At 37.3% G+C, this 26822-nt stretch overlaps 1 protein-coding gene across 2 annotated transcripts in view; it reads left to right on the top strand.

Moving 5' to 3' along the window:
• Positions 1-25018, top strand: part of Gria3 (glutamate ionotropic receptor AMPA type subunit 3) — a 263872-nt gene extending 238854 nt beyond the window's left edge. Inside the window, exons 13-15 of one of the 2 annotated variants that reach the window (XM_027932362.3) lie at positions 6385-6632; positions 7193-7307; positions 24773-25018. In XM_027932362.3, the coding sequence (XP_027788163.2) occupies positions 6385-6632; positions 7193-7307; positions 24773-25018 (609 nt within the window). Of the gene's footprint in view, positions 1-6384; positions 6633-7192; positions 7308-22127; positions 22243-24772 lie in introns of both variants that reach the window. The other variant, XM_027932354.3, reaches the window with a different exon arrangement.
• Positions 25019-26822: the final 1804 nt, after the last annotated feature.

Here is a 26822-nt window from a genome sequence, read left to right on the forward strand (position 1 = left end):
CCCTGACCTTGCCTTCATTCTGTTCTCTCAAACTATTCATTCAGAACACATCAAACATGTTTGGGTCATAGATATGTCACAAACACCAATACTGCTCTCTTTGCAAATAATGCAATCCTTTGCACTCTTAACAGTAAATTAATACCATAAAAGGAATTTGTTTATGCTATGCTTCTGTTGATAATTATGCTTCCAGTTTATCAGTCTCTTTTGTTAATTCAGTTAATTCTGGACTATCAACTTTTGGAAAAGCATTGAAGGGGAAAATTATGTTCATGTCCAAATCATGAGAAGAGATGGTTCTGTTGTCCTTTGTGTTAATGCCAGTACATCAGGCATATTTGTGATTAAGGCTGAGGGGACATTTTAGAAGGGACTTTGAAAAATTAAAAAGCATCTAGAAGAGTATGACCAGAAAAGGGGAGTTGACTAGAATTCATGTCATACAAGCAAAAGTGAAGGCCCTTAAAATGTTTAGCCTGTAAGAGAGGCAATTAACAGGTGACACTGTAATGGTCATTGTGGTAACAGATTTCAGGCTGTACATTGTATGGAAAAGAGAGCATATTATTCTGAGTCACTAAAGAATGAAGAATTAGAACTAGCAATGGCACTTCAATTTTAATATTCATTCATTCCACAGACACATACTGAGAATTTACTACATGCCAGGCATTATGCTAGATACTTGGCATGCAGAGACAAAAAAGACATGCTCCATACTCTGAAAATCTCAGATTTGCCTGGGAGCACCATTAGTAAGCAATAAAATTGGTGCTACATATAACAGAAAAATGGAAGCAGAAAGTGGCAACTGATTGGATAGAAGACACTTTCATTAAGAATGTCAGCCTAATAAAAAGAACTTTCTATCAACTTGAATTACCCCCATGGAATTAGGTACCTCCTAAACTTCTGTGAGCTAGAGTACCTCACCAGTAGAGTCATTAGAACTAAGAAGCTATTGCTTCACTGGGTGAGAGGCTGAACAAGATAGATTTGAAGGTAACTTCTAGCCCTGATATTGTATTATTCTATAGACTCCAACTGGATGTTCTACTGACCAAGTGGATATTCTGTTTTAACTCATAAGAAAACAGAAAATTTTATTCATCAGATTTCCCCAGAAACAGTGATCTGGTTAATGAGGATTTTAATGTAGAAACTCAAAAAAAAACTATAAAACATAAATTAAAAAAGGAAAATTTGCTATTTTACCCATTTCCCCCCACCAACAAAATTTGAAAAATGCAAAATCCAATGATAACAATTTTTGTTAACAGTAGACCATGGGAATTCTTCAAGAATACGTCTGGAGACCCAAATATACCATTAAAATTTAACATATGATAGCCCTCATAAAAGGAAATCATTCCATAAATATGGGATAAAACTAATTTACAATGCTATTAAAATAAATTCTGCCATTAAAATGAATTATACTTTCTTTACAATAAAATACACAATGTTTTTATACATTATGTTAAATACATATGCAAAATACATATGTATGTTCAATACATTATGCAAAATACATGTTTTTCACCACTTCCTGTGTTTCAGGTACTGTTCTAAGAATGTATTTCTCCCAATAAATTAAATTTCTCCCAATAAATCTTTGAATAGACATTGTTTTATAAAAAAAATTCATTCCATTTTGTAAATGAGGTAATCAAGGCATATAGAGGTTAGATAATTTATGGACCTAGCAAGAGGGATTCAACCCCAAGTAATCTGACTCTGCACCCTTAACCACAGCACTATTACTTTACCTTGTACTTACACTGGTCTACAGAGGAATACTTTCAGCACTAGAGAGTCACTATTTGCACGATGACTAGAAACAACCAACACCATTGCATTGCAAAGAGATAATGAGTGTTGGACCAAGTGACTTACTCAGCACTTGCTTCCATGCACCAGACTAAGAGGGCCTAAGATTCAAATTTTCACCACTACAAAAAGAAAAATTTCTCTATATTTTTAAGTTTCTTGATTCATTACAAATAGTTGGAATTACAACTGTTGACTCCCTTAATTTTATCTTCCGTTAGGGATTGATCTGTTTCTCCTTCAATCATGCATTTCTCTTTTGATTTCATTTGCTAATTATCTGTCAGTTCTATGAGAATTTCTCATAACCTCTCTGCATAACTGTGTTTGTTCCTTCTTTGACACAAAGTGGTGCTCTGTGGGATAAAAGAATAAAATCATATCAAGTTGGAGAAAAATGAACTTGTTGTTACACATCCTGCTCATAATTTTCTAAATTTCTCCCAGATGATTGAACTAAGATTCAATCCCTTTTATTGCTTTTGATATTTCAGGCAAAATAAGACAGATGATAAAAAAAGAAAGAAAATTCTAGTGATTTTTTTTTCCTTTATTTTGTTCTGAATGTTATACTGTCACTTAAATACTAGTTAGGAAGATAAACGTTTCAGCTTAATTTTTTCACTTATGAGTCATTTCTTTTCCCCCTTTCTAACCTCCTTCAGAATTCAGTTATCAACCAGGGCCCAATCATTTCTGCCACTAAGTAATTTGTCATTCACTGTGTTCATTAATATCTGCTGCATGTACACCACACACATTTAAAGTGCCCACTTTAAGCACTGTCATTTATTCTCCCAGAAATGCATCATTACCTAAAGGAATAAACCTTTTAACCTGTATCAGCAATCAAAGATCTCAAGTAAATGATGAAGTAAATGAGTCCAAATTATACTACACTTGGATCAGAATCCATGGATCCCATGCCCCTGCCTTAGAAATTTCTCTTTGGAATCAATGACCTACTTGCAAATAGTGTTAGAGACAAATTGGTCAGAAATCTCCTCCTCTCCACCCCACCTTGTACTCCAGTCTTATTAAGCCAAGATGAAGAATATAAAGTACCTCTCTATAAGTACACAAAAACACTGTATTATATATAATGACAAAAAAAAATACTGGAACTGATCTGAGTCCCTCAAAGGGGGATTGGGTAAATAAAGTATTGTGTATCCATAGATTGAAGTGCTATAATAACCATTACAAAGGGAATATGTTTTCTCTAATAAAAGAATAAAGAGGTACAAGGGAATGATAAAGGATGAATTAGAATAGTAGTTCCTTTTGGTGAGTGGGGAGTACGCAACTAGGGAGGAGAAGATAAATTTCAATGAACTTCATAATGTTCAATTTCTTAAGCTTTCTGGCAGGTACACAGGAATTCTTACATTATTTTTATATTTTCTTTATGTTGGAATTATTTGCTTTTACTTCTTTGGACAATAGACTAGGAAACTCTTGTTGAAATAAAGTCATTGACAATTTATTTCATTATGTGTCAGATGAGGAAAATTTATGGTATAAGCATAAATGTCTATGGGTGAGATTTCATTATTTGCTTATTCACACTTTGATTATTATGGTCTATAAAGGGAATAGTTATTGGTTTGGGCATCAGATGCAGGTAAAGTAGGATTTTAAAAGACGATTGCAAAGCATGCATCCTGGTTGGTTTATTGGATGACTGGACCCAATGACCTTTGGGAAAACTTCAGTTCTATAATTCTACGGTACTAGAAAGCAAGCGCTGGTAGCCATTTCTAACCAACCTTCTGATACCTTCGACCAGCAATCTGGCTGTCACACTAATCAACCCTAAGCTTTAGTTATTAAGTAAACATATCTTTAGGGGCTACTATGTATCAGGCATTTTGCTGGCTGCCAAGTGGGTACCAAGATGAATAGGGCATGAACTCTGTCTTCAGGAAATGCTCAAGTAACAAAGGAAAGGCAGATACATACACAATTCATATTAATACAATGTGAGAAGTTCTATAGCAAAGGTGTGAGCAACATGCTTTGGCAGAAAAACCAAGAAAGCACTTCTGTGGGAGCAGCAGAGAGTCTGGAAGGATTTCACAGAATTTGTGACATTTGCTCTGGATCTTGTAGGATGAATAAAGCAATTCAGGCAGAAGCAAAACCATAATCAAAGGCATAAGACATGAAAGTATGTGGCTTATTTCAGTAAACAGTGAGCAGTCCAGTGTGACTGGAGTACAGAAGAGCATCCAACATCCTAAGCACTCTTGAATATAATTCAGAGGAGTTTGGATATTATCCTGCAGGTATTAGGGAACTATCAGAAGATTTGTAAGAAGGAAGTAACATGAGCATATTTGCATTTTGGAAGAATCACTGGAGGATAAATTGAAGAGAGAAATTAAGCAAGGAGATTGCCAGTCAGGAGACAATAGAGTCCAGACCAAAACAAGAGATGAGAGTCTGACCAAGGGAAGGCAATGATCATGAGAACAGAAAGAAAAAGAAAAGACAGATTTTGCAGGCTTTTCTGTGCTAGAATAAGCATGGCATAATGAGAGAGCACGGGAAGAGTAAAACCAAACCTAGCTTGGATGGGCAGTGATTTGTTGGTATAATGTAGAAGGAGAGCCAGACTGTGTAAGGAAGGAAATAAGTTTGGATTGAAAGTGTTTAATGTGAAAGTGTCTATAGGTCCATTAGTTGGAGATATCTGTCAGCAAGACTTGTTTGCTCTTTCCCCAAAGCATATATTGAATCCAGTCTCTTTTTTTCCACTTCCATTGCTCCCACCCCAGTCCAAGTCACAGACATTTTATCCCCTGGACTATTAGAACAACCTCCAAACTAATCTCCTTGCATCCACTCTGGCCCACCTTATAGTCTATTCTCCATACATCAGAGCAATCCTTTAAAACTTTATATCAGATCCTATCACACACTTCCTCAAACATCTTCCATTAGTTTCTTATCACATGTAGAATAAATCCAAACTTTTTATCATGATCTATAATAGACCGTACAATATCTGATCTCTGATTATCTTTCTAAGCTCATTTCCTACCATTCTCCCTTTGGTTCATTCAGCTTCAGACCTACTAGCTTTTTTGCTGTACTTTATGCAAACCAAGCATGTTCCTTTCTCAGTGAACAGATTCAGTGACTCATTGAGGGCCTCAGTGAGAGTCTGATAGCCATAATGCTTAATTTTCATAGTGATAGCTCTGGATGTTCCAGCCCCCCTGGAATCCTTTGGACCAGTCCAAGCAAGCCTCAAGAAAACTGCAATGCATCTGGCCAAAGTTCAGAGGAGAGCAACTAAATAACTAATCAAACAGTTGAGATATATAGGAAACCTCATAGAAGGACACTTGAAAATATGGTATAAGTTTGTGGGTTTTGCCATGCTATCTCACCTTTTGTCAAATATCATCTTAGAATTTTCCTGCAGGGTTTGCATTCCTTAAGACCTAGCTTCCAACTTAATTGGGAGTTCTGGGGTCATTGTGATTGTTCTTTCTTTAATTTTCCAGGATGAGTAACAGAACTAGAGACACATCAAACATTCAATATGTGTGTTAAAGACCATTTGAATTGCAATGAAATTTAATAGGATGAAATTCAAGAAGGTAAAGATGAGGGAGACTTGGTTTGATCAAAAAGCATAGTTTTGGTTTGTCCTCAACCTGAATTGAGAGAAGAACTCTATTCACTCTATAATATTTTTCACACCTCCAGTAGAGTGTTTATCTATAACAGATGCTCAATAAATATTTGTTGTATGAATGAATGAATGACTAAACACATTAGTGCAAACTCAGGCAACATTGATAGAAAATAATGCTCCAGTAGCAAGAAGTGGGTTTTTTAAAAATTCTATTATGGTCACACACCTGGGGATACCATAGATGTGAGAGTTCTGCAAACAGCATCAGTCAGTGGAGTTTCTAATCAAAAGATGAAGAAGAGACATAATAAAAGCTTTGCAATAACTGAAGGATCACAGTGCAAAAGGATGTATAGAACTACTTCACATAGCTCTAGCAGCAGTGCTATAAGGTGGAGGTTATAGAAAAACAAAGATCAGCTAAGAATATGGAAGTGCTTTCTTGCAAAAATTGATGTCCTGTGCTGGGATGGGCTAAAATGATTTTACACTCTTCCACAACATTTTTCAGGCAAGTAAGGATTACATAGGAGATAGTGGGGTGTCATGGGGAAAGATTTCTTCATTGAGAGGAAGATTGAAATCACAAAGTGTTTTTCAAACCAGATTGTAACCAATTAGTGGGGTCATGAAATCAATTCAGTGGATCATGACCAGCATTTTTCAAAGTGAATTAGAATAGAAAATATCAGAGGACATCACACGTTGTAAGGGGGGGAAGTATTTTGAGAAACCTGTTTTAGAAAGGCATTGACATATGTCTGAAAGTGTCTGCTAGGTTGCAGTGGAACACATTTTTCTTACTGTGGACTGCAATCAAAAATGTTTGACAACTCCTGCAGTAAAGCCTCTCCCAGATTTCGTATCTGACAGTTTGAAGAACTCTTATGTCTTTGTTACAGAGATCCAAAATTGCTGTGTACGAGAAAATGTGGTCTTACATGAAATCGGCAGAGCCATCTGTGTTTACCAAAACAACAGCAGATGGGGTGGCCCGAGTGCGGAAGTCCAAGGGAAAGTTCGCCTTCCTGCTGGAGTCAACCATGAATGAGTACATTGAGCAGAGAAAACCGTGCGATACAATGAAAGTTGGTGGAAATCTGGATTCCAAAGGCTATGGTGTGGCAACCCCTAAAGGCTCAGCATTAAGGTGGGTGGAATAATATAACAATATCCGTGTTGTTATAGTATTCCACCTACCCTGATGCATTTTGTTGTCATTTTCTTTCTTGTGGATTTTGAGGTAACTTTTAAAAGTTTAAAATCTACAATATTCCATGGAGTTAAATAAGACGGTAAATTATGGTTTCATCTATTTAATGCATCCATTTTTTTAATGTTCTCTCTCTGTGTTGTCCTCTCTGACTGTTTGTTGCTGTTTTAATTTTACAGTTCAACGGCTTTTTCAATTTAAATGGTAAAAGCCAAGTTATGGTGCCATATGTGACGAATGTTAATTGCATGGATGTGGTGTTCTTGTTACTTTTTTTCTCAAAGACAATTTCCCCATCCCGCACACTTCAGTTTTGAGCAAATGTTATCCTCCATGCCACCTTCCAATATTTAACCCTGTATTTGCTGTACAGACATTTTTATAGCTCCACGTTCTGTGAAATTTAGCCAATTTGTCCTCTTGTGCTCCTTTTTATACGTTAACGATTTCCTAAGCATTTGTGCATTTTCTTACAAGTTATGTTTTATCGTTTCAAGAAATGCTGTTAACCTGGCAGTATTAAAACTGAATGAGCAAGGCCTCTTGGACAAATTGAAAAACAAATGGTGGTACGACAAAGGAGAGTGCGGCAGCGGGGGCGGTGACTCCAAGGTCAGCCTCAATGTCACCACAACCGGGTACCCTTAGTGACGAGTAATCGGCAAGACTGTTATTTTACTATTGAGGAGAGAGCACAAGACTCACACATAAAGTGGAATGACCAGGTTATTCCCCTGCCTGGCAGCTTTGGGAATCAGAAAGACTTTAGGGCACTGCCCATATTTTTGATCTAACTTGGGTCCCTTCTTAAACTCCCAGACAGAGGCTCCCTGTCCACCCCCCCCTCCCTCCCCTCACACACCAGGCTAGTTGCTTTATGAAGGCCATGATATGGGTTTCAATGCCCTAGGCTTTCAAGAGTCCAAGGCTTTCCTATTAGACTGTTCCCACCTGCCTCCATTTGAGTGATGTGAGAAATCAGATTCATCTACTGAAAAGTCAGGTTATAGTATTTTTTTTCCCTAGGATGTGATGGTTGCACACAAGTTGGTTGATTGAGTAGGGGTGACTTCTTCAATTATGTGTATGAGTGGTGAAATGTTGTTCTCTGTATGTAATGGCCCATTTAAGCAGGCCCCACTTAACTTGAAAACCAAACAACTAGACGGATTTCAAGTTAAATGGGGTCTTTCTTTAATAGGTCATCACATATAGAGACTTTGCCAAGTTATTTTGTGTATTTAAACAAGTGCGTCGCCTGTGGTACTATTTGTGTGTGAATCCTTGATTTGGCTTCTCTTTAGCCATGTTCTTGGTTCAGGTAGGTCTAATTATTATCCAGGCTGCCACCATGAGAAAACCCATCTTACTTGGCATTCCTTTGGTTCCTAACACTCTTCGGGGCTAAAATGAATCATCCAAGCAACATGAAATAGGGGCTCACTCAGAAGTCAAGATACCAAGTCATGAAAAGACACATTGGGTAAGTACAGGAGAGGACCTGAAAACAGAATCCTCCGTGGCCCAAGGGGCATGAGAATTATATTGAAGCATGTGAGATCAGCTCTTATAACAACCAAGATACCATGGGCATCTTAAGGTGAAGAACAGTGTTTCCCAACCATAAAGCAACAGACAGGCAAGCCAAAACTTTTCTCCTTCAGAGACAATGGCTGTACCTCTGCTCCTCTCTTTCCCTCTCCATCCCTCAGGATCCAAGTGGAAAAGTTAGTTTGCCAGTCTGCAGTATAACATGGGTTTGGAAACACTGATCCAGAGTACTTGCAAAGAAATAAATTTAAAAGCAATCAACTTCAGTTTATAATCTCACCAGGCATTGAAAAGGTCTTTTACTGTAAAACCTTGATTAACGAGAACTCTCCTCACCAGTGTCCCAACTAACTGAATTGCACCCCCTCAGAACTTCACATTGATGAGAAAACCTCAGTAGTACCAAAAAAAAGAAGACCTCAAGGAATTGATTTTTTTTAATCACTTGCCAAGAGATAACCTGTGATTAGGTCACATTCAGCTCTTTCTCCTATAACGTCTCTCCATCTGGATTGACCCTCAAACATTAAAGGCTGCTCTGAGGCAAGAAAGTGGAAACAAGCATTTTAAGAAAACATGCTATTAGCCAAGAATGAAACAAAATGAGTATTCTTATTGAAAATCCCACTCATCCCATATGGATTCCAATTAATCAAGGTTTTACTATGTGTCAAAAAATACAGTAACTTCCTGTCCTACCAATGTGAACTGATGACATTGACAATTTAGCCAAGCTTTTGGTTCATTTGATTTTTACAATGGCTAACCCGATGCCCAAAGTATTTAGCACCTTCTTCCTGGTCTTTTTCTCATGTTATTAGCAGGCCATGGAGAACTTAATTGTATCATTGAAGTGAGCTGCAGAAAGAAAATTGAGTTGGATTGGATACATTGCTCTCATGAATTCATCATTCATACTCAGCATGGTTAAAAAGGAGCCATGGACTCTATCAAGATGACTCTAAACAATCCACATGATGCCAAGTGCCCAGAAGCTTTCAAATAACCAGATGTTTGATATAATAGAAACAAAAAATCTGCACATATTTGGCTGAATTTTTACTTTTCACCATATGTTTTGGTATTGTGAAGACCCCAAAACTTTAGACCAACTATTTTCTAATTACAACCAACAATCAAGCTCTTTTTTCCTCAGTTAGTACTGCTGCAAAGTTTATCAAGTAACTTTATTGCCAGTTCACAATTTCCAGATTATCTGAATTTCAATATGTAAATAGAAAATATTTCAGCAGATCATAAATGTTCCCGACTTCTTGATCATAGTCCTATCTACCAGCCATCTTTCAAATAACTTTTCTTGGTCATTCCTTCAGTCAACCTTTCGATATAAATCAATCCCTTTCTCAACTGTGGATAACAGTGCTGCATTTCCATAATTGTTTATTCCATTTCTGGATTATAGAGGAGCTTGTCTTTATCTTCTTCCTTATTGCTATCTGCTGTTTTCTGAGAGTGAGCAAGAGAAGGAGAAAAAAATGAATCTGAGTCCACTTTACCATTACTTAGTGGTGTTGCTAAACACGAATCAATGGAGAATGAGAGAAAAATGGCAGTGAAGTTCATCAATTTGGAGCTCTCTAATTAATAATTTTGGGATAAACTATACAGGGACCAGTCTAAAAGTTAACTTTATATTATTAGGGATGGGGACAAGAGAGGTTTATTAAATAAATGAAGAGTTTAGACTATATTGTCAGTTGAATTTGTCCTTAAGAGAACAAACTCTTTTGCAAACACTAGAAGCACTTATTAGATATAATCATAATCATTACAAATTTATCTGCTAAAATAGTTCTCACAAGGACCTCCACTAAGGCAATGTCTTATAGTCAGTTTGAATTACAAAATAGACCTAAAGTAATAAAACTGTCGTTCTTCAGACCTATTTTGCAACTCATGACTTGCTTTACTCATTCAGAAAATCCTTCCCCTCTGTTATTCCAAATCAGTGAGGTTTCACTGCATTAGCAAAATGGCTTGAGAATTATACTTATTTATTGTATTCTATCCCAAGTTAATGTGACAATTGACTGTTAAATGTACTGTCATTTCATACTGAAAGTGAGATCCAGAGATGGTGGTGACTTTGAAAAGGTCACACAGCTAATGCTGTCACAAACGTCTGCTGAATTCCAGGTCACCTCTTGTGATATTATTGCAGACAGCAATTTATTGCATCTACCTACCCAATGAGCAATGTGAATCTGATTGCATGTGAAATGTTTCCATAAGAATCAGGTTCTTTCTCAACAAGCTTGGTTACTAGGCAAATGGCATATTTAAGCCATTCCAGCACTCAGTACTGATTACTAAAAATGACAATAATCACAAAGCCTGACATTTATAAGTGCTTTTACTTTTTCAAAAACACTTTCACACCTATTATCTCTGAAACCAGGAGGAGAAGAAATACCTGTATTACTTATCTCTCAGTCTGGGCTCCTGCAACCTTTAAATAATGATGAATGGGCAATTATGTTAAATTGTTGACTTTGTTCCTCTCAGGCATGAGCTATTATACATTCTGAGCCTATTCTAGAAAAGTTACCTTACTAGCAAAAGAACCAGCAACCTTCCAAGCTGCTGTAAATGTGCGAGTACTTAAAATAATGCAACAGATATTTTATTTATTTTATTTTTTCTGAATACAAGAAGTTAAGAATAATGTCAGTGACTAGGGCAGCCCTTGAACCAGACCCACAGACTAGAACCAAAACACAGCTTAGATTTACCAACTTCTCAAACATGGGCTAATAAGGCCTAAACAAAGCAGACTTGATCCTTCCTTAATGGACTATAAATGTATAGCAAAGATCATGGAAATTAGAGCTGTGATTTGGGAATTTTTAACCTGCAAATCACCCTTTTGTGTTAGTGCTTTATTCCAACATGTGTGCAAAAGCAGTAATTAAGAGCCAGTGGTCATTTCAGCGATAAACCCACATCACCAGGGGTTTGTGACAGAGCAAGTAAAAGTCTGTCACTGCAAATCATAGAAGAATGAGGATTTAGCTGGGAATTACCATATAGGTATATCAGCCTCCTTCCACAGCTATCTGTTGCTTCAAACTCCCACATTCTTCTGGTCCCTCCATCTACTCATATTCATTGCCTTACTTTCAGGAAAGGGTGCCAGTTTGGCTTTCCCATCTAGTTTAACCCTAGTAAAGGGAGAAGGATGTATGAAACAAGCTATTTGTGACTGGGGTGACAAGTTGTTGTCTTATCCTACCTCACCCTAGATTTGTACCTGGCTTTAGTTTTCCAGGGATTTAAATAGACTCCCAGTGCCATATTTTCCAAGGTGAAAAATAGCACATATTGTGTGCTTTGTGGAACAATAAAACAGAATGTTTAAATGAGACCATTCTGAACCCATTGAGTGCAATGAGAATTGTACAGTACGTGGATTTCTTAACTTGTAAGGCATATGGGGGAAAGAGGGACAAGGAAGGGCTACACCATTAAACCTCCATTATTTAAATAAATTGTAGGACATCATTAGGACTTACAGAATATTGATATAGAAATGCAGTTAAAATATATAGGAACTAGAAGAAACTAACCAGTGTGCATCACCCACATTGGAGAAAAAAACTTAGGGACTTTGTTTTAATAGATTTGAAAATTGCCTGCAATTAAAATTAGATGTTTCTTTTCATGTGGGTGCTTTTAAAGTACCTAAAAAAGTTTGTTCTCTTAAGAAATTCAAACATGCTCCTCCTCCCTATCCCTAGCAATCTTCTTTTAATTCCATGCATTTGCTTTTAGCAATTCATCTATGCAAAGACAGTAAAATGTGACACTTTGACACAGCCTATTTTCAAATTCCCTCAGCTTCTTAGTGGTACATAGATGAATAATGTTATGACCATATTTCCCATATGTACAAATGAGATCTTCAGTTTTGTGTGTATTTCATCTTCTTCCTTTTCTTCCTCTTCCTCTTCTTCTTTGTATGTCTACAATTCTCCTTTACTGTGCCACCATCTCTTAATCACTTCTCTTCCACACCCAGAACAGTCTGACACTCTTGGGCCTTAGGTAATGGATATGAATCTGCATCTACATTTACCTACATAAAAAAAATGGACCTTTTACTAGTAGGAGCCATTCCTAAAGATAGACATTTTGGACGCCTAAGAGTAAGGTGGATCCCAATGACTCTTTATTGACACTGTTATGTGCATAGGCAAGAATCATTACAGCTCGATGGCACTTCCTGGTCTTAGCAGATGTTCCGGTGAATCCCCAAGACTCTGGTTTGGGATCAAGGAGTAGGGTGAGTATATTATGCTCTTCGTTGGTTTGCATGTTTCTGTGCTGGTACTACCTCCTGGAAGTATGAAGAACCTGACAGTTTTATTTCCTGATAGTGATTAAATTTGCTGCTTGAACTTGCTAGGTCTTCCTCCCAAGAACAAATCCTCACGTTCTCTCAGATGGCTGCTCCAAGCAAGGAACTTGTTGCCTTGAGAACTGAACAATTCCAGTGGCTGCCAAAACCATTGATTTTGCCAAATGGTGTTAAAGGATAAATTCTTCCACCGGGGAAAAAAAATGTAATCCAGAAAGAAAAGATTTTTTAATTATTCCATTCTGTGAATTTTAAAAATTGACTTTGTGGCCTTAACATGATTTCTGTGATTAGGACATAATTGTTTGCCTTTGGTGATATCATAATAACATGAATGTGTTTCTTATTGACAAATAATGAGCAAATGCCCAACATCAGAACTACAGAAAGAGCAGCAGGAGTGAAAAGCCTGAAGGTAAGAATGCCGTTACACAATTGCCAAAAGGAAAGACACCGTTGCAGTGGCAAAGATTGAAATGGTATATTTCCATGCCCTTCCTGCCCCTTGAAGACCAAAGTACTTGGTTTCCTTTCATTTGGAGAGGTTATAGAACCATTGTCTGAAAGGTAGGATAGACATGGAAAAGAAACATGAAGATTTGATTTAACTGAAATACATTTTGTTAGGGTGGGAGTTGGGGTTGGTGGAGCAGGGTGGGGGAAATGTCTTTTATGGAAAACAATTGAAATCCATTCTCTTTTGACATTTTAGAGAGCGGTATAGCATTTGGCCCTTGGCACATGAGGCTAATACCCATTGATCAGAGATGGCAAAAGTGTGGTCCTAGTGCTAGATTAACCGTTTTGCTTAATTTCATCTGGCACTGAAGCAAATATTTCTCAAAATATAGACCTAAGGCAATAGCATACTTTACTCTTAAATATATATATATATATATATATATATATACATACACTATATATATGTATATGTACATATATATACACATACATACACATGCTATATATATACATACATATATATACATATATATATATACATATACTTAGTAAGACTGCTAATGTATCCTGTCTAGCATCACTGCTGGAAATGTAGATATGATGTGTGGATGCTAGAATGTGTGCTAGAAGTGGGTGGTGTGTACCTTGGCATGGCAACCAGTAGCTGGCTTTCAGATCCGATATATAGACACCATTTGTTGTAATCTATGTTTGAGTATAAGCTAAGACTGATTATTTTTCTATGATTCCTGGAAAAAATGGCTATTAGAGAAAAAAGAGGATGATGGCACCCATTGGACTGAACTATCAATGCATATTTTGCCTAGAATCAGGGAAATAAGCTAGATGTCTTCAGAAACACTCATCATTTGAGTTCCTTGTAAACTCAAATGATGCTTGCATATAACATCAGAAGTTAAAATCTGTGGTCTAATGACCTACATGTCTTCAGAAACATTCATCATCTGAGTTTCTGTCTTGTCTTGGTGCCATTGGAAGGAACTATTCTTAAGAAAATACGCTTATGCATAATAAAACCCAACCAAAGTTGATAATTTGAATATTTAATGTATATTAAAATAGAATTTTCAAGTGAATCATACTAATTATATACTTGGGAAAATATCTGTGGACATATTTTAACCAAAACTAGATTCTCCAGCTTAGTATCTTCACTGGACCCCTTGTCTTTGTCAGGGACAAATTGGTAAGAAGTCTTCCCAGACAAATTAATGATGTGATGTGAAATAGTCTACAACTGATAATGGTTTTGGATTCCTATTCTAGAAGAGGAAGTTGAACAGAGGTCTAATTTGGCAAAAAAAAAAAAAATCCTTCAGGGAAATTCATAGTATGTGGAATCAAAGGTTCTATTTCTTTGAATTTGAGAGGTTATCATTTGGAAATGCCTCTGGCTTCACCCACATGTCTCAAAAGTTGCTTCTGGGAATGCTGTGTTAGCCCAAATGCTCTTCAATAGGTTTCCATCACTAGCATTGTTAGGCCCTTAGTAAAATGACTCACAGCTTTCAACTCCTAATGTTATATGCATGCATTATTGAATTTGCTCTTTGCACTTATATTAAATTATGATCCCATTATCAAGGAGTTAAATAAGTTTGAGCTACATTTGTGAACTACATGGTTATAAATACTCTCTCAGCAGTGACTTTTAGCAGCCTAGCACTACATAACTCTGCAAATCATTGTAACTACCCCTGTGGAATTAGGGTTACTTGGGTGGCCAGAGTCTGGTAATGCCAGCAGTCATGTGTGCACATGATCCCAGGTTGTGGAGAAAGTTCAGGGTGATCCAAGGGTAGAAAGGTTGAAATGACTTAAACCTTCATTCTCTTGAAATCCTGCATGAAGGAAACCCTGTGAAAAGACATGGGTAGAGATTTCTTAAAAGGGTTCCAGACACTTTTGAACTGTCATAGCCTCTAACAGCTGCTATATAGAAAAATAAATCCCTTCACTACCCATACCCAAGTTAACCTACAGAAGAGAATTAGTAAATCCTATTATTCAGCAATGATTCTTCTTTTGCTTGATCATCAAGTGGCTGCAACTACATAAAACAAGACCAACCTAGGCAGGGATGTCTATGCCTGCCCACACATGCCTGTATATCCTGAATAATACTAGGACTTCTCCATGAAAGATAAGTTATTAAGAACGATGACTGGTCACTAGTGATTAAGAAAGGCAGCTTGTCATCATGAAATCCTGAAATATCTTCTGGAAGAAAAAAAAGGTCAGAAAAAGTGAGGATGACCATTCTTCCACCACTGATATTTCTGAAGTCATTCATAAAAACCCTACATACCAAGAAGCAAGCATTAATAAGATAGAGCTTTAGATATGGGGTACATGGGGGAAGGGATTCCCACTCAGGCTGTGATCAGTTTCCATTTTCATCATCCAGATACTGTGTTGTCAGAGCAAGTTTCTAATTAAGGGTGCAAATGTACTATTCATGCTCATATATTTCTTCTACTTCTCTGTGATCGTGTCTTTATAACCTACATACTTACACATGTATGTATCCCTCCAGAGGGTATCATTGAAATCTTCCATATCATTAATTGGGCATTTTCTCTAAAGCATCCCTGCTCAGAAAGAAAACTGAGGCCATTTAGAGTAGAATATATCCCACAGTCTCTCAAGTGGATAAATCCTACTATACCTGGGTTCCTATATTTTTCAGTTTCAGAGCCATATCTATCGTATAACTTCCCCTCTCAACCCTTCCAGGATCACCAGATTATTTGGAGAAATCAACTTGGTAATTATTCACAAGACCCAGTTTTCTTCCTTCCCACCCCCAGTTCAACACTCTCACATCATCCCGTCAGAGTTTCTTTGTCCACAATAAGGAATCCAACATGGCTCCAAGCTACTTTATTTACTACCTTCAAATATTTTCTGAAATCAAAATTTCAAAATAAATTGGGCAGTTCCTTTGAAATATCTCAAAAGTCTTATTTACTTTTTAAATAAATAACATATTTCACAGAAAAAAAAACAACAATGATGTTCTTATCCTAAAGCTGTCTCCATATGTAAGGTTTATCATCACTAAAATAACACTGATTCTTTGCAGTGGCTGGTTGCTACATCCCAGCAACTGAGCCTGGAATCTAGACAATCAACATCTGGAGTGGCTTGATGCCTTGGGCTGTGAGCACAATCCTCTGCAGCTGAGTTATTGCCAGGTGTGAGTGACAGAGATAAGCAGAAAGTTATATCATCCAATAATCTTTTCTTCAAAAATAGAACTCCTTATCAAAGCATTATGAATTACACTGTTGCCCCTACATATAAAAAATAAATAAATAGATGGCACTCCCATGACTCTGCTCCACTCAGGAATCAACATCCTGACACAAGTTAGCATTACTTTCATATACTTCTAAATGACTAATTCACATTTGCTTGTGCCCGCTCCATCTGATTAGTAATGATTTATATGACTTACATGCCATAAAACATTTTTTTCTTAGGGGAACTTAATATTCTTTCTCCAACATCTAACATTTTTTAAACAAAATACAATGCAGAGTTGTAGTTTGTAAACAGTCACTCATTGCTTCATTTCCCACTTTTTAGGAAGTTTTTTTTTAATTTATTTCAACAGAATATGTTGCTCAAACTTAAAGATGTGAGATTATCATAGTGGAATTTCATATATCGATGAGGAGAACATTTTTGGGCAAAGCGACATTCCCAGACCCCCTGAAATGATATCATAAAGCCCTGCTACTTTCTCCCCTAAGGTTGTTGACCTGTGTCTTTGTCTTAGGAGGGCTGTACTCAGCAAAGTTCATAGCAAGCCCTTCAGAGGGAGAATGCTTGACTAATTTCCATGATAGGAATCTGACCTACTTTGTTTAATTCTTTCTGTTCTCTATTGAGGTGAATACAATAAATATTTCTGAATTATAATTCTCTCAGGTACCAGTTAAGGGCCTGCAGTAATTGCTCCAAACATTACCCTGGAGACACATTGCTGCATCACAGTAAAAGGCCCCAGTTGCAAAATATGCCCTTGTGAGGTTGGTAGTTATTTGGAGAATGGTGGTCCCTGAAGGAAAAAAAATCATTAGGAACATTCAGAAAAGCAAAAATAAGGAGGGCTGTTACTACCCTTTTGTGTGTTCCATTGGTGAATGCACAGTACTGAGTTCAGTGTATACTAATTTGACTTGTGGCCTGCCCCATAATTTGCTGTAGAGGCTTGAGCAGATTGATTAATCTATTTGTGACTCAGTTTCTTTACATACAAAGGGGGGACCAAAAATCTGCCTTCTTGGCATGATTATTAAACTTGACTATAATAATTATATGATAACTATGAGAAGTTACCAGATTGAAAAATAAAAAGCTAAAAGACAGCTATCAATTTAACAGATATTTATTGAGAAAAGCATCCTAAATGAGGATATAGATGCATAAGCCATGATCCCTGCCCTTGAGAAGTACATGGTATAGAGGGACTCACAATATATGGACATAAATAATGAGGCAAGGTAGAGAATGATGGAAGGAAGAGAAAATATTGGAGTGAGAGACAAAACGGCTTCCTGGAGAAAATGACATTTTAAATGACCAAATGTCCACCAAACTCCCTCTTCTTCAAAATATCAATGTGTGTGTGTGTGTGTGTGTGTGTGCGCGCGCACGCGCGCGCATGCATGTGAATTGGGGAAAGGATGTCAGTACATTGGGTTGATTTGGGTTGGACTAGGTAATGCAATCCAGTAAGATTCAGTAAGAGAGAAAACAATGTAGATAAAAGCAGTTTTTCTGTACCTTCTTGGAAATTTAGTCTATCCCACAACAACATGGAGTTCTAGGAGATTTGCCTTTTAAAGTACTTTCTTTTCTTGGCAGCTATCCTAACCTTGTTAAGTGGTATTATCTGTGATTTCTGATTACAGCTTTTATGCTCCTTAGCTGTGCTGCTGCTTGAAATGTTTGTTTTTCTCCCTCATTTTTATTTAGAAGTTCCTAAATGCACATTGGCTCCCTGCCAGATTTCATAAACCCTGTGATTTTTTCAATCAAAGACTAAATTTCTTAGGGTGTATCATTTGTCAGCATTCTCTCACATCCTGGGGTATCTCAGAGGAAATCTGGATGATTTAAGGCCAGGTTTCTTGGCCCCAGCATTAACGGCATTTGGGGACCTGATAATTCTTTGTTGTGGGTGCTATCCTGTGCATTATAGGATGTTTAGCCACATCCCTGGCCTCTACTCACTGGATACCTATAGCATTCCCCCACCCAGTTATGACAAAAAAAAAAAAAACTCCAGATAATGCCAAATGTCCTCTGAAGGACAGAAAAACTCCTAGGTAAAAACCATTGCTCTAAGGTAACCTCCATTGTAACTGTGGAGACCATGGGAGTAGATAGAAGCTACTAGCCATTCTGTGAAAGACACTGGATGACCTAAGGTAGGAATAGGTCATTTGTCAGAAGTAGGATGGTATTTTGCTAACATGCTAAGCCTGAATTTTAATAAGACTATATAGTGGGCATCCTAGAATAGACCCCTGCACAGGTAAAGAGCCTGTGCTTCTCCAAAACTAGTGCATCTTAAACTTATGGTCCCAGGACCCCTTATACTCTTAAAAATTATTAGAAACCCAAAAAGGTTTTTTTTCAGTGCTAGAGATAGAACCCAAAGATTTGAACATGCTAGGCAAGTACTCTGCCACTAAGCTATCTTCCCAGTCCCCCCAAAAGAGTTTTGGTTATGTGTGTTATGTCATTAATATTTACGCATCAAAAATTAACACTGAAGAATTTTTAGAGAATGTACTCATTGATTCATTTAAAAATAATAAATCCAATATATGTTAGCATAAATAATATACTTTTATGAAGCAATTCTATTTTTCCAGTCAAAAATAGTAAGGAGAGTGGTACTATCCTATACTTTTACAAATTTCTTTATTATCTGGCTCAATATAAAAGAATGGGATCCTCATTTATTTTTCTTTACTCAATCTGCTGTGATTTTATACATCATGTGGCTTCCAAGAAATTCCACTGTATGATATAAAGGCATAATAGTGAGAAGGGCAAACAATGTCTTAGTAGTATTATAAAAAGTTTTGACTTCACAGGCCCTCTGAGGAAAGGATCCCCCAAAGGACCCTGGGGATCCCCCCAGGGGACCCTGGATCCCATTTTGGGAACCACTGCTCTAAACCAACATGCTATACATTTAACAATCTAGCTCACTTAATGGTTGACAAATGTCTTTAAAAACTAGGATTTTTATAGAGAGTAAAACCTCTCCATTGGACTACAGTGTGAGTACCTTTTATCAGACTTCAACTGCTCTGTTCCTAACACCAAATAGAGCAGCAGTTCTGAAGAAATTGAACGAAGTTAATTCAACAACATAGGAGTTTAAAGGAGGACAGAGCCTGTTAAGGTCTTAGTCAGAGAGCAGTGAGAGGACACTGTGCCCTATGTAATTTAAAAAAAAAAAAAAAGAGGAAACAGGAAAAAAAAACAGAAAGGAGGAAGAAGGGGGGGAAGTGCCAAGGAGTCATATTGGCCAAATTATATTATTATATTGTGAGCATGTACATATATATATAACAACAACTCCCACCATTGTGTTTAATGTGCCAAAAAAGTGAAAAAAAAAGTAAATAGAAAAATAAATAAAATATACACACAGAAAAAGAAAAAAAAATCCATTAAAAAAACAGAAACCAAAAAAGAAAGGAAAAAGAAGATGTTTTGTACTTTTTCTTGTGGTCCTAGTAGAGCCCAGGTCCCCTCTGTCACTGGAAAACATTCCCCTGCATCCTGAGCCAACTTTCACATTGCTGAGTCTCATGTCATTGGTTGACTTTAAGGCACAGCATTAGGGGAGAAGTAGTAGTGATGAGATAATAAGTAATTAGTGAAGGAAGATAGAGAAGGGGGTTAGATGGTCAGGAGTAGAGAAGAAGGCACTACAACACTGATCTAAGGGCCATAGATGGCTTGTCTGTCCTTTAAAACTTAAGACTTAATTTTCACTGCCAATAATCTGTGAAAGAGGCTCAAACTTTTGAATACCTTTTATTGCTTTGTATTCCAAGTAACTCTGGTTAGATTTGAGGAACCCAGGATGTTGAGCATTGATTGAAGGAACTTGTGTAAAGATATAAAAGGACCCCAATTTCCTTGTGAGATACCAAATGCAGATACTCTTACTGCCAGGCCCTGCATTAACTAAGAAAGTATCACCTCCCTGCCACCAAAGGTTTATAGTTTTTCGAATCTCAAGTACTCTGAAATTGCATATTACTTTAAAATAATGATACATGTCTTAGAATATCTCAAGATGAGATGGCCCCTCTGCTCTCAACAGCAAATGGGGAAGAAAGGAAATAGGTTTTGGAACTTGGTATAATAGAGGCCAGATGATTGTGCCTGTAGGCAGTCTTGTCAGTAAATGGATATGTTTATGGGCCCAACTTATCCAAAATAAGCTAAGACACTTTAATGCATGTTCAGGGTTACATAAATTTGTCTGATTTTCTTCTTTTAAGCTAATTGACATTCAGACCAACATGTACTAGTATTGGCAATATTGTTCACATGAATCTGAACCTACTATAGTCTCATCATAGAATTATGCTACACTCCCTATGTAATACATTTTTGCCCAAGTTATTAGAGATTTTTCATTTAAAATTCAATAGCTCACAGGACACAGTGGTGCACATCTATAATCCCAGCAGCTTGGGAGGCTGAGGCAAGAGGATTGTGAGTGCAAGATCAGCCTCAGCAACTTAGCAAGGCCCTCAGCAACTCATCCCAAGGTCCTGTCTCAAAATATATTATAAAAAAGGACTGGGGATGTGGCTCAGTGGTTAAGCACCTCTGGGTTCAATCCCTGGTACAAAAAAAAATCAATAGCTCTAAGAAGAAGACAGGGTAAAAGTCGTTATTCCTATTTTACAGCTGAAAAAAAAAATCTCTGAAAGAGAAAAATCTTTCTCTTAGGACTTATTGGGTTTTACGTATTTGCCGTGTGGCTCCCAATACAGTCCTTATACTTTAAGTAGTGAAGGACTGAGGAGCAGTTTCCTGGTCTCCTGGTCCTATGTTAGCTTCTCAGATGAGGGAGTCTTCTTATAGTAGGAACTATTCCTCTACAGTGCTACCAATAGGGGCATAGTCAGTTTGCCATTTTACATCATGCCATATTAATATTCCATCTTAAAACAATCTGGCCCACTGTCTGGTGATCTGTGTTGACCACAGTCATATGATCATAACAGATAGGCAGGCAGCAAATACTACAGAAACAGTCCATAGGCCAGTTCTTATATCATCGAAAATAATTCTCTTATGCAAAACTCAGAAGTCCATATCACACCTTTTAATACTAAGACCAATGTGTGCCTAAATTAGAATGCATGTTTGTGAAATAAGGACATGTATGTAGTACAGTTCTTTCTGGGATCATTGCTCTGGGTAACAGATTTGTGTAACAAGAAACACAACAAGGCACATTATTTATGTAGGGTCTATCTTCTGTTCAGATTCATCCATTTGTCTCAGTTCACAATATGGAAATGCTTCCCTTTCTGGCCCCATCACCTCTTCCAATCCTCCCATAAAACTTGCTTTCTGTCTGGAAGTACAACAAGACACCCGGTTAGATCAAACCTAACATGCCTCCGTCACAAAGCTACTGCAAGCTGCCGCTGACTATTGTCACTTGAGGGGAGACCCTCCTCACCACACACAGCCTATCTGAGGAGTGCCTTTTTTTCTATCCTCATTATTTAACAGTGTGTGCCGATTACTCAAAGCGATATGGGCAGGCCCTGGTAAATATAGCGTTGCTGTAGTGTTAACTTTTTATAAGGTAATGCTCAGGTTGCCTGCAGTGTCTAAAATTACTCTGTGGCCAGGGCCCCCTGCTTTATCGCTTTCTATAGTTTTAAAGTAGTTTGAAGCTTGAATAACATAAAATAACATAATATAATGTTATTTATGTTATTTCCCACGTGAAGAACGCCTGTAAACCTTGCAGTATTGAAACTCAGTGAACAAGGCATCTTAGACAAGCTGAAAAACAAATGGTGGTACGATAAGGGGGAATGTGGAGCCAAGGACTCCGGGAGTAAGGTCAGTCGCTGAAGGTCTTTTTGTACTGATTAGCAATCACATTTTGACCCACTGTTTATTTTCTATCCCAAAACGGCTTTCCTTCCCAACACACACTCCCTGACACAGTGGGACCCCTTTATAACACCAGCACTAAAGGAATAAGGCAAACACCAGCCTCAGAGACCTGCCACATAAAATCAATTGTTGGACTCTATAGAGCTGTTGTTATGATTAGGGAACTTGATCTGGCCCACTGTGTTTCCAAAGCTATAAAATAATGAGCTGTGTTATAAGGGGGTTTTACTGTATTTCACATTTTGAGAGTTCAAAGATAAAACAACAACAACAACAACAAAAGATCCAGTTGTGACAGTACTTTTTCTTAACCTCTTATAGTTCCAGAGACTTTGTAGTTGTAAATACCTTTGGTTATTAATATATTACATCTGTCCCATATGAACAAATAACAGACTGGTCTCTGTAAACAGAATGATTAGCTCCCTCCCAGCTACTGTTGTATTGAATTCAGCATCTATTTGGATCTTGAATCTCATTAAGTCTGTCACACTTCTCTCTTCCAAAGGTGTCATTTGAATCTGTACGTAATACTTTTAAAATTTAGTCGCATGCTCCTGAAAGGTATACATTGTCAGGATAACATCACATTGATAAGCATGAAACACTCTTCCCCGCCTCCTTCCTGCCCCCCTTTGCTCCCCTAAGAAAGTTCTTTTTAGTTTCAGTTTTTGCCTTTTCCTTTTTTCAGACTAATATTGTGGTATCAGTTAATTCATTTCATGAAATGCCACTCATTTTCCCTGTGCAGTGAACCATTTTGCTACTGGTTTTCTATGTCCCACATTAGGGAATTCTGCAACTCTTGTAAAACTTATACACATGGAACTTAAAACTGTTCTTGTTGTCACAGCTTACATGGTTTATGTTAACAGACCTTTCCCCTACTTTAAATGACATATACATATATGAATATGATAGCAGAGGGAGGGGTACCAGAAACTAGTCCATTTCCTAATGGACTGTGAAACATCCTTGCAGATAGCCTCACCAACCTCCTTAAGGAGATGACCTGTTGTTTTATAAGTAATAGAAATTCTTACTACCCACCTAGCTGCCATACATCCTAGAAGAGTAGCCATTTGCAAGGTTGTTGTGGACATGAGGCACCCCCACATCCCCTCCCTGAATGTGATTCAATTTCAAGTATCAGAAGGAAAAGACCATATTGTCTTTACATTTACTTATTTAAATATACCAGAACTAGCTGAACCATAGTATTGAGGGTCAGCAATGGCCATCATCTGCTAGTGGTATCATCATTTAAATAAGATGCTCAAATTCACTGATGTAATAATTTAGATATTGCATTCAATTACATTCAGCAGCAAAATGGTTACATTCCCTCTAAAAAGACTACAAAATGCTATTTTATTTTATTTTTTTTTTCAAAGAAAGACTCCTGGCCCTTGGTGTGTCCTACCTCAAGGTAGGGCTCAAGACACCAACTTTTTCTTTCCATTATTTAGTAGTTCAGTTTTTGCTTTTTCATAGAGTTAGACAGCTTAGTCAGATTTGCAGTTTGACCTGAAAGTCACTGACCGGCTTCCTCAATTTTTCCCCCATATTAAATAGAAAGCAGATAAGTGTAGTATTTTTTTAAAAAAATACTATCTATGTTCCCTGGAGTAAAAGTTAAAAAATGAGCTCAATTTAAATAAAATCATCAGTCCCCCGGAAAGCTTTCTGATTCATATAGAGCCAATCCAGGACCCAGTGGGTCCTCCTGACACTTCCCTTAAACTTCCAGGAATATCAGATGGAGCCAATTCTTTGTGCTGTGTCATTGTCCCCGCAGCACAAAGACTTGCTGCCCTAATTTTGACTAGGATGACAACTCAGCAACCAATTCCCAAGAGAAGCAATTTCTCAGTCACTGGGGAAAAGAGGATGTTTAACCCTTTTTAAACAAACCCTCATGAAGTAACTTCCCTGACAAGAATATCAGGTACCACTAATATTCTCCCCTGGTATCTTAAAGACTAGCTATTGACAAAGATTGTCACAGGGAGTACGAGGGAGAAAGGGGTGTTGCGGGGCAGAGAGGGGAAAGAGTGCTTCAAGTTCCCAAATGAAAAGAGTGTTACATATGTAGAGATTATGTCACAGCTCAACTCTGGAAAATGGTGTTTATTGAAGCCAGCAGAGGAATAAATTATGCTTGTGTTTACTCTTTTGCTCCCATGGCCAAGTGTTGTCTATAGTTGTTGAGCACCATTTTGAGGTACTAAGGGACTAAGGAATGAAAATTAAAAGATATTTAGGTGAGGCTCAAAATGGTAAACAGAAGCACAATCTACTATCTTGCTGGTTATTGTGAAACATTAGCCAGTTGCCAGAGTTGAGTCATTACACTTACATCAATGTTTAGTTATTTGACAATTTAGAAATATCCTATGCTGTTGTAATGTATGATAATGTCCCATTGCCTTCGCTTTCCCCAAGAACTAATCGCGTTGTTCATTTCTCTTAGGACAAGACCAGCGCTCTGAGCCTGAGCAATGTGGCAGGCGTTTTCTATATACTTGTCGGAGGTCTGGGGCTGGCCATGATGGTGGCTTTGATAGAATTCTGTTACAAATCTCGGGCAGAGTCCAAACGCATGAAACTCACAAAGAACACCCAAAACTTTAAGCCTGCTCCTGCCACCAACACTCAGAATTACGCTACATACAGAGAAGGCTACAACGTGTATGGAACAGAAAGTGTTAAGATATAGGGGTACGGTTAAGGTCTAGTAAACTAATTGGCTTTCCATTACTGTATGTGAAACCTTTATTTTTTTTTCATTGTTCTTTTACTTTGGTTTATTGTTTCAAGCTGTGTCTTCTTTGCAACCATTATATTTCTTTGAAAACTGTGCTTTCTTGTCAGGCAGTGGTGCTTTTCTGATAGCATAGTTATAATTAAAGTACAATCTGTGACCAAAAAGGAAAAACATTCTCTAGAGCCATACTGTTCAATAGAATCATATGTAAGCCACATATATGAACCACATGTATAATTTTTAAATTTTCTAAAAGTAATATTTTAAAAAGTAAAACAAGTGCAGCTAATTCCATTTAGGCCAATACATCTAAAATATTATCATTTCAATATGCTTATTAAACAAGAACATTAAAAATAAATGAGATTTTACATTTTTATTCATATTAATCTGGAAGATCTTGGGCATATTTTATACTTAGAGTATATCTCAACTCATACTAGTCATACATCAAATGTTCTATAGTCACATGTGGCTGGTGGCTGCCATGTTGGACAGTGCAACTCCAGGGAAAGCAGCTATTCTGGAAATTATGTTAAAATTAGGAATTTTAGCAAATTAGTATAGTGCTTCCATTAGGGAGTTAAGGTCCTTTTAGGTAAGCAGCATAACTGAGACAGTTTTCTCAATCTTTGGGTTACTTTGTTGTCCCTTCCATGGAGCGGATACTCAGGTAAGTAAGTGTCTCTCAAAGGACAGTCTAGGCACTAAGCTGCTGGCCAAACTCAAACTAAGGTGAACCTGACTGATATCACTGAGTCTGTCAGCTACAGCCAAACCCCACCAATAATTTGGACATGTTCAAAGGCAAGCTTGTCTTAGGATAATGTCTCCATTTTGGAAGTGTTTATAATAGAATATAGTCTTTTTGCCTTGGAGTGCATCTGCCATTACTAACATGCTTATCTAAAGTGGAACAGAAAAATTAGCAACTTCATTTCCCTTATTTTAAGTGATTGATTGACCTCATGTCAATGTGCTAGAATTTTTATTTGTGCATTTCTGTTTTGACTTTCTTATATTTCACATCATGGATCTAAATCCAGGCATTTTTTAAACATTTCATCCAAATAAGTCGTCTGTCTTTACCATGGAAAGTATCATTTTACTTGATAAAGTCGCTGCTGTCCTTTCCTCCTAGAGACTGCAACCTTTTGCCACAATATGTTCAGTACACTGAACTAACCTGCTGATAAAGTGTTTTCATTACATTGGTGGCAGTTCAACACTGTGATTAGCACTGTAATTAGCACTGTTTGCATACAAGCATTTAATGTCCCAGTATGTTTAAAATCCTTTACTTGAGTAGGTGATATAGGCCCACTACAATTGGGGGCATATTTTTTGCTTTATTTCATAGGATAGTACTTGACTGATTTTAATCTCACATAGCTTAATTATCCCAAATTCTAAAATGCAGGCATGCAAATAAATAATATACTTTAAATCTGTGTAGCAGCTTTCTAAGTATTCTCACATTTATTCCCTCATTTGAGATGACATGGATCAGGTCGTATTTTGTGTTTTGGGTAATTAAAACCCAGCTACATCAAGTGAACTTGCTCAAGAAAAAAACAACTAGGTACTTGCCATTCTTAGATTAGAACTCAATTCTTCCTTCTATAACTGTATTCTTTACTAAACCATATTTCCTCTGAGTACCCGTGGCCTTGTGGCCTCCAGAAAACTTGAAACCCTACTTAGACCTTCTCAAATGAGAAACAGATCTTAAGTTTATGTCACACTTGTTTACACA

This window comes from Marmota flaviventris, chromosome X, assembly GCF_047511675.1.
Source record: "Marmota flaviventris isolate mMarFla1 chromosome X, mMarFla1.hap1, whole genome shotgun sequence".
In the NCBI taxonomy this organism is placed as follows: domain Eukaryota; kingdom Metazoa; phylum Chordata; class Mammalia; order Rodentia; family Sciuridae; genus Marmota; species Marmota flaviventris.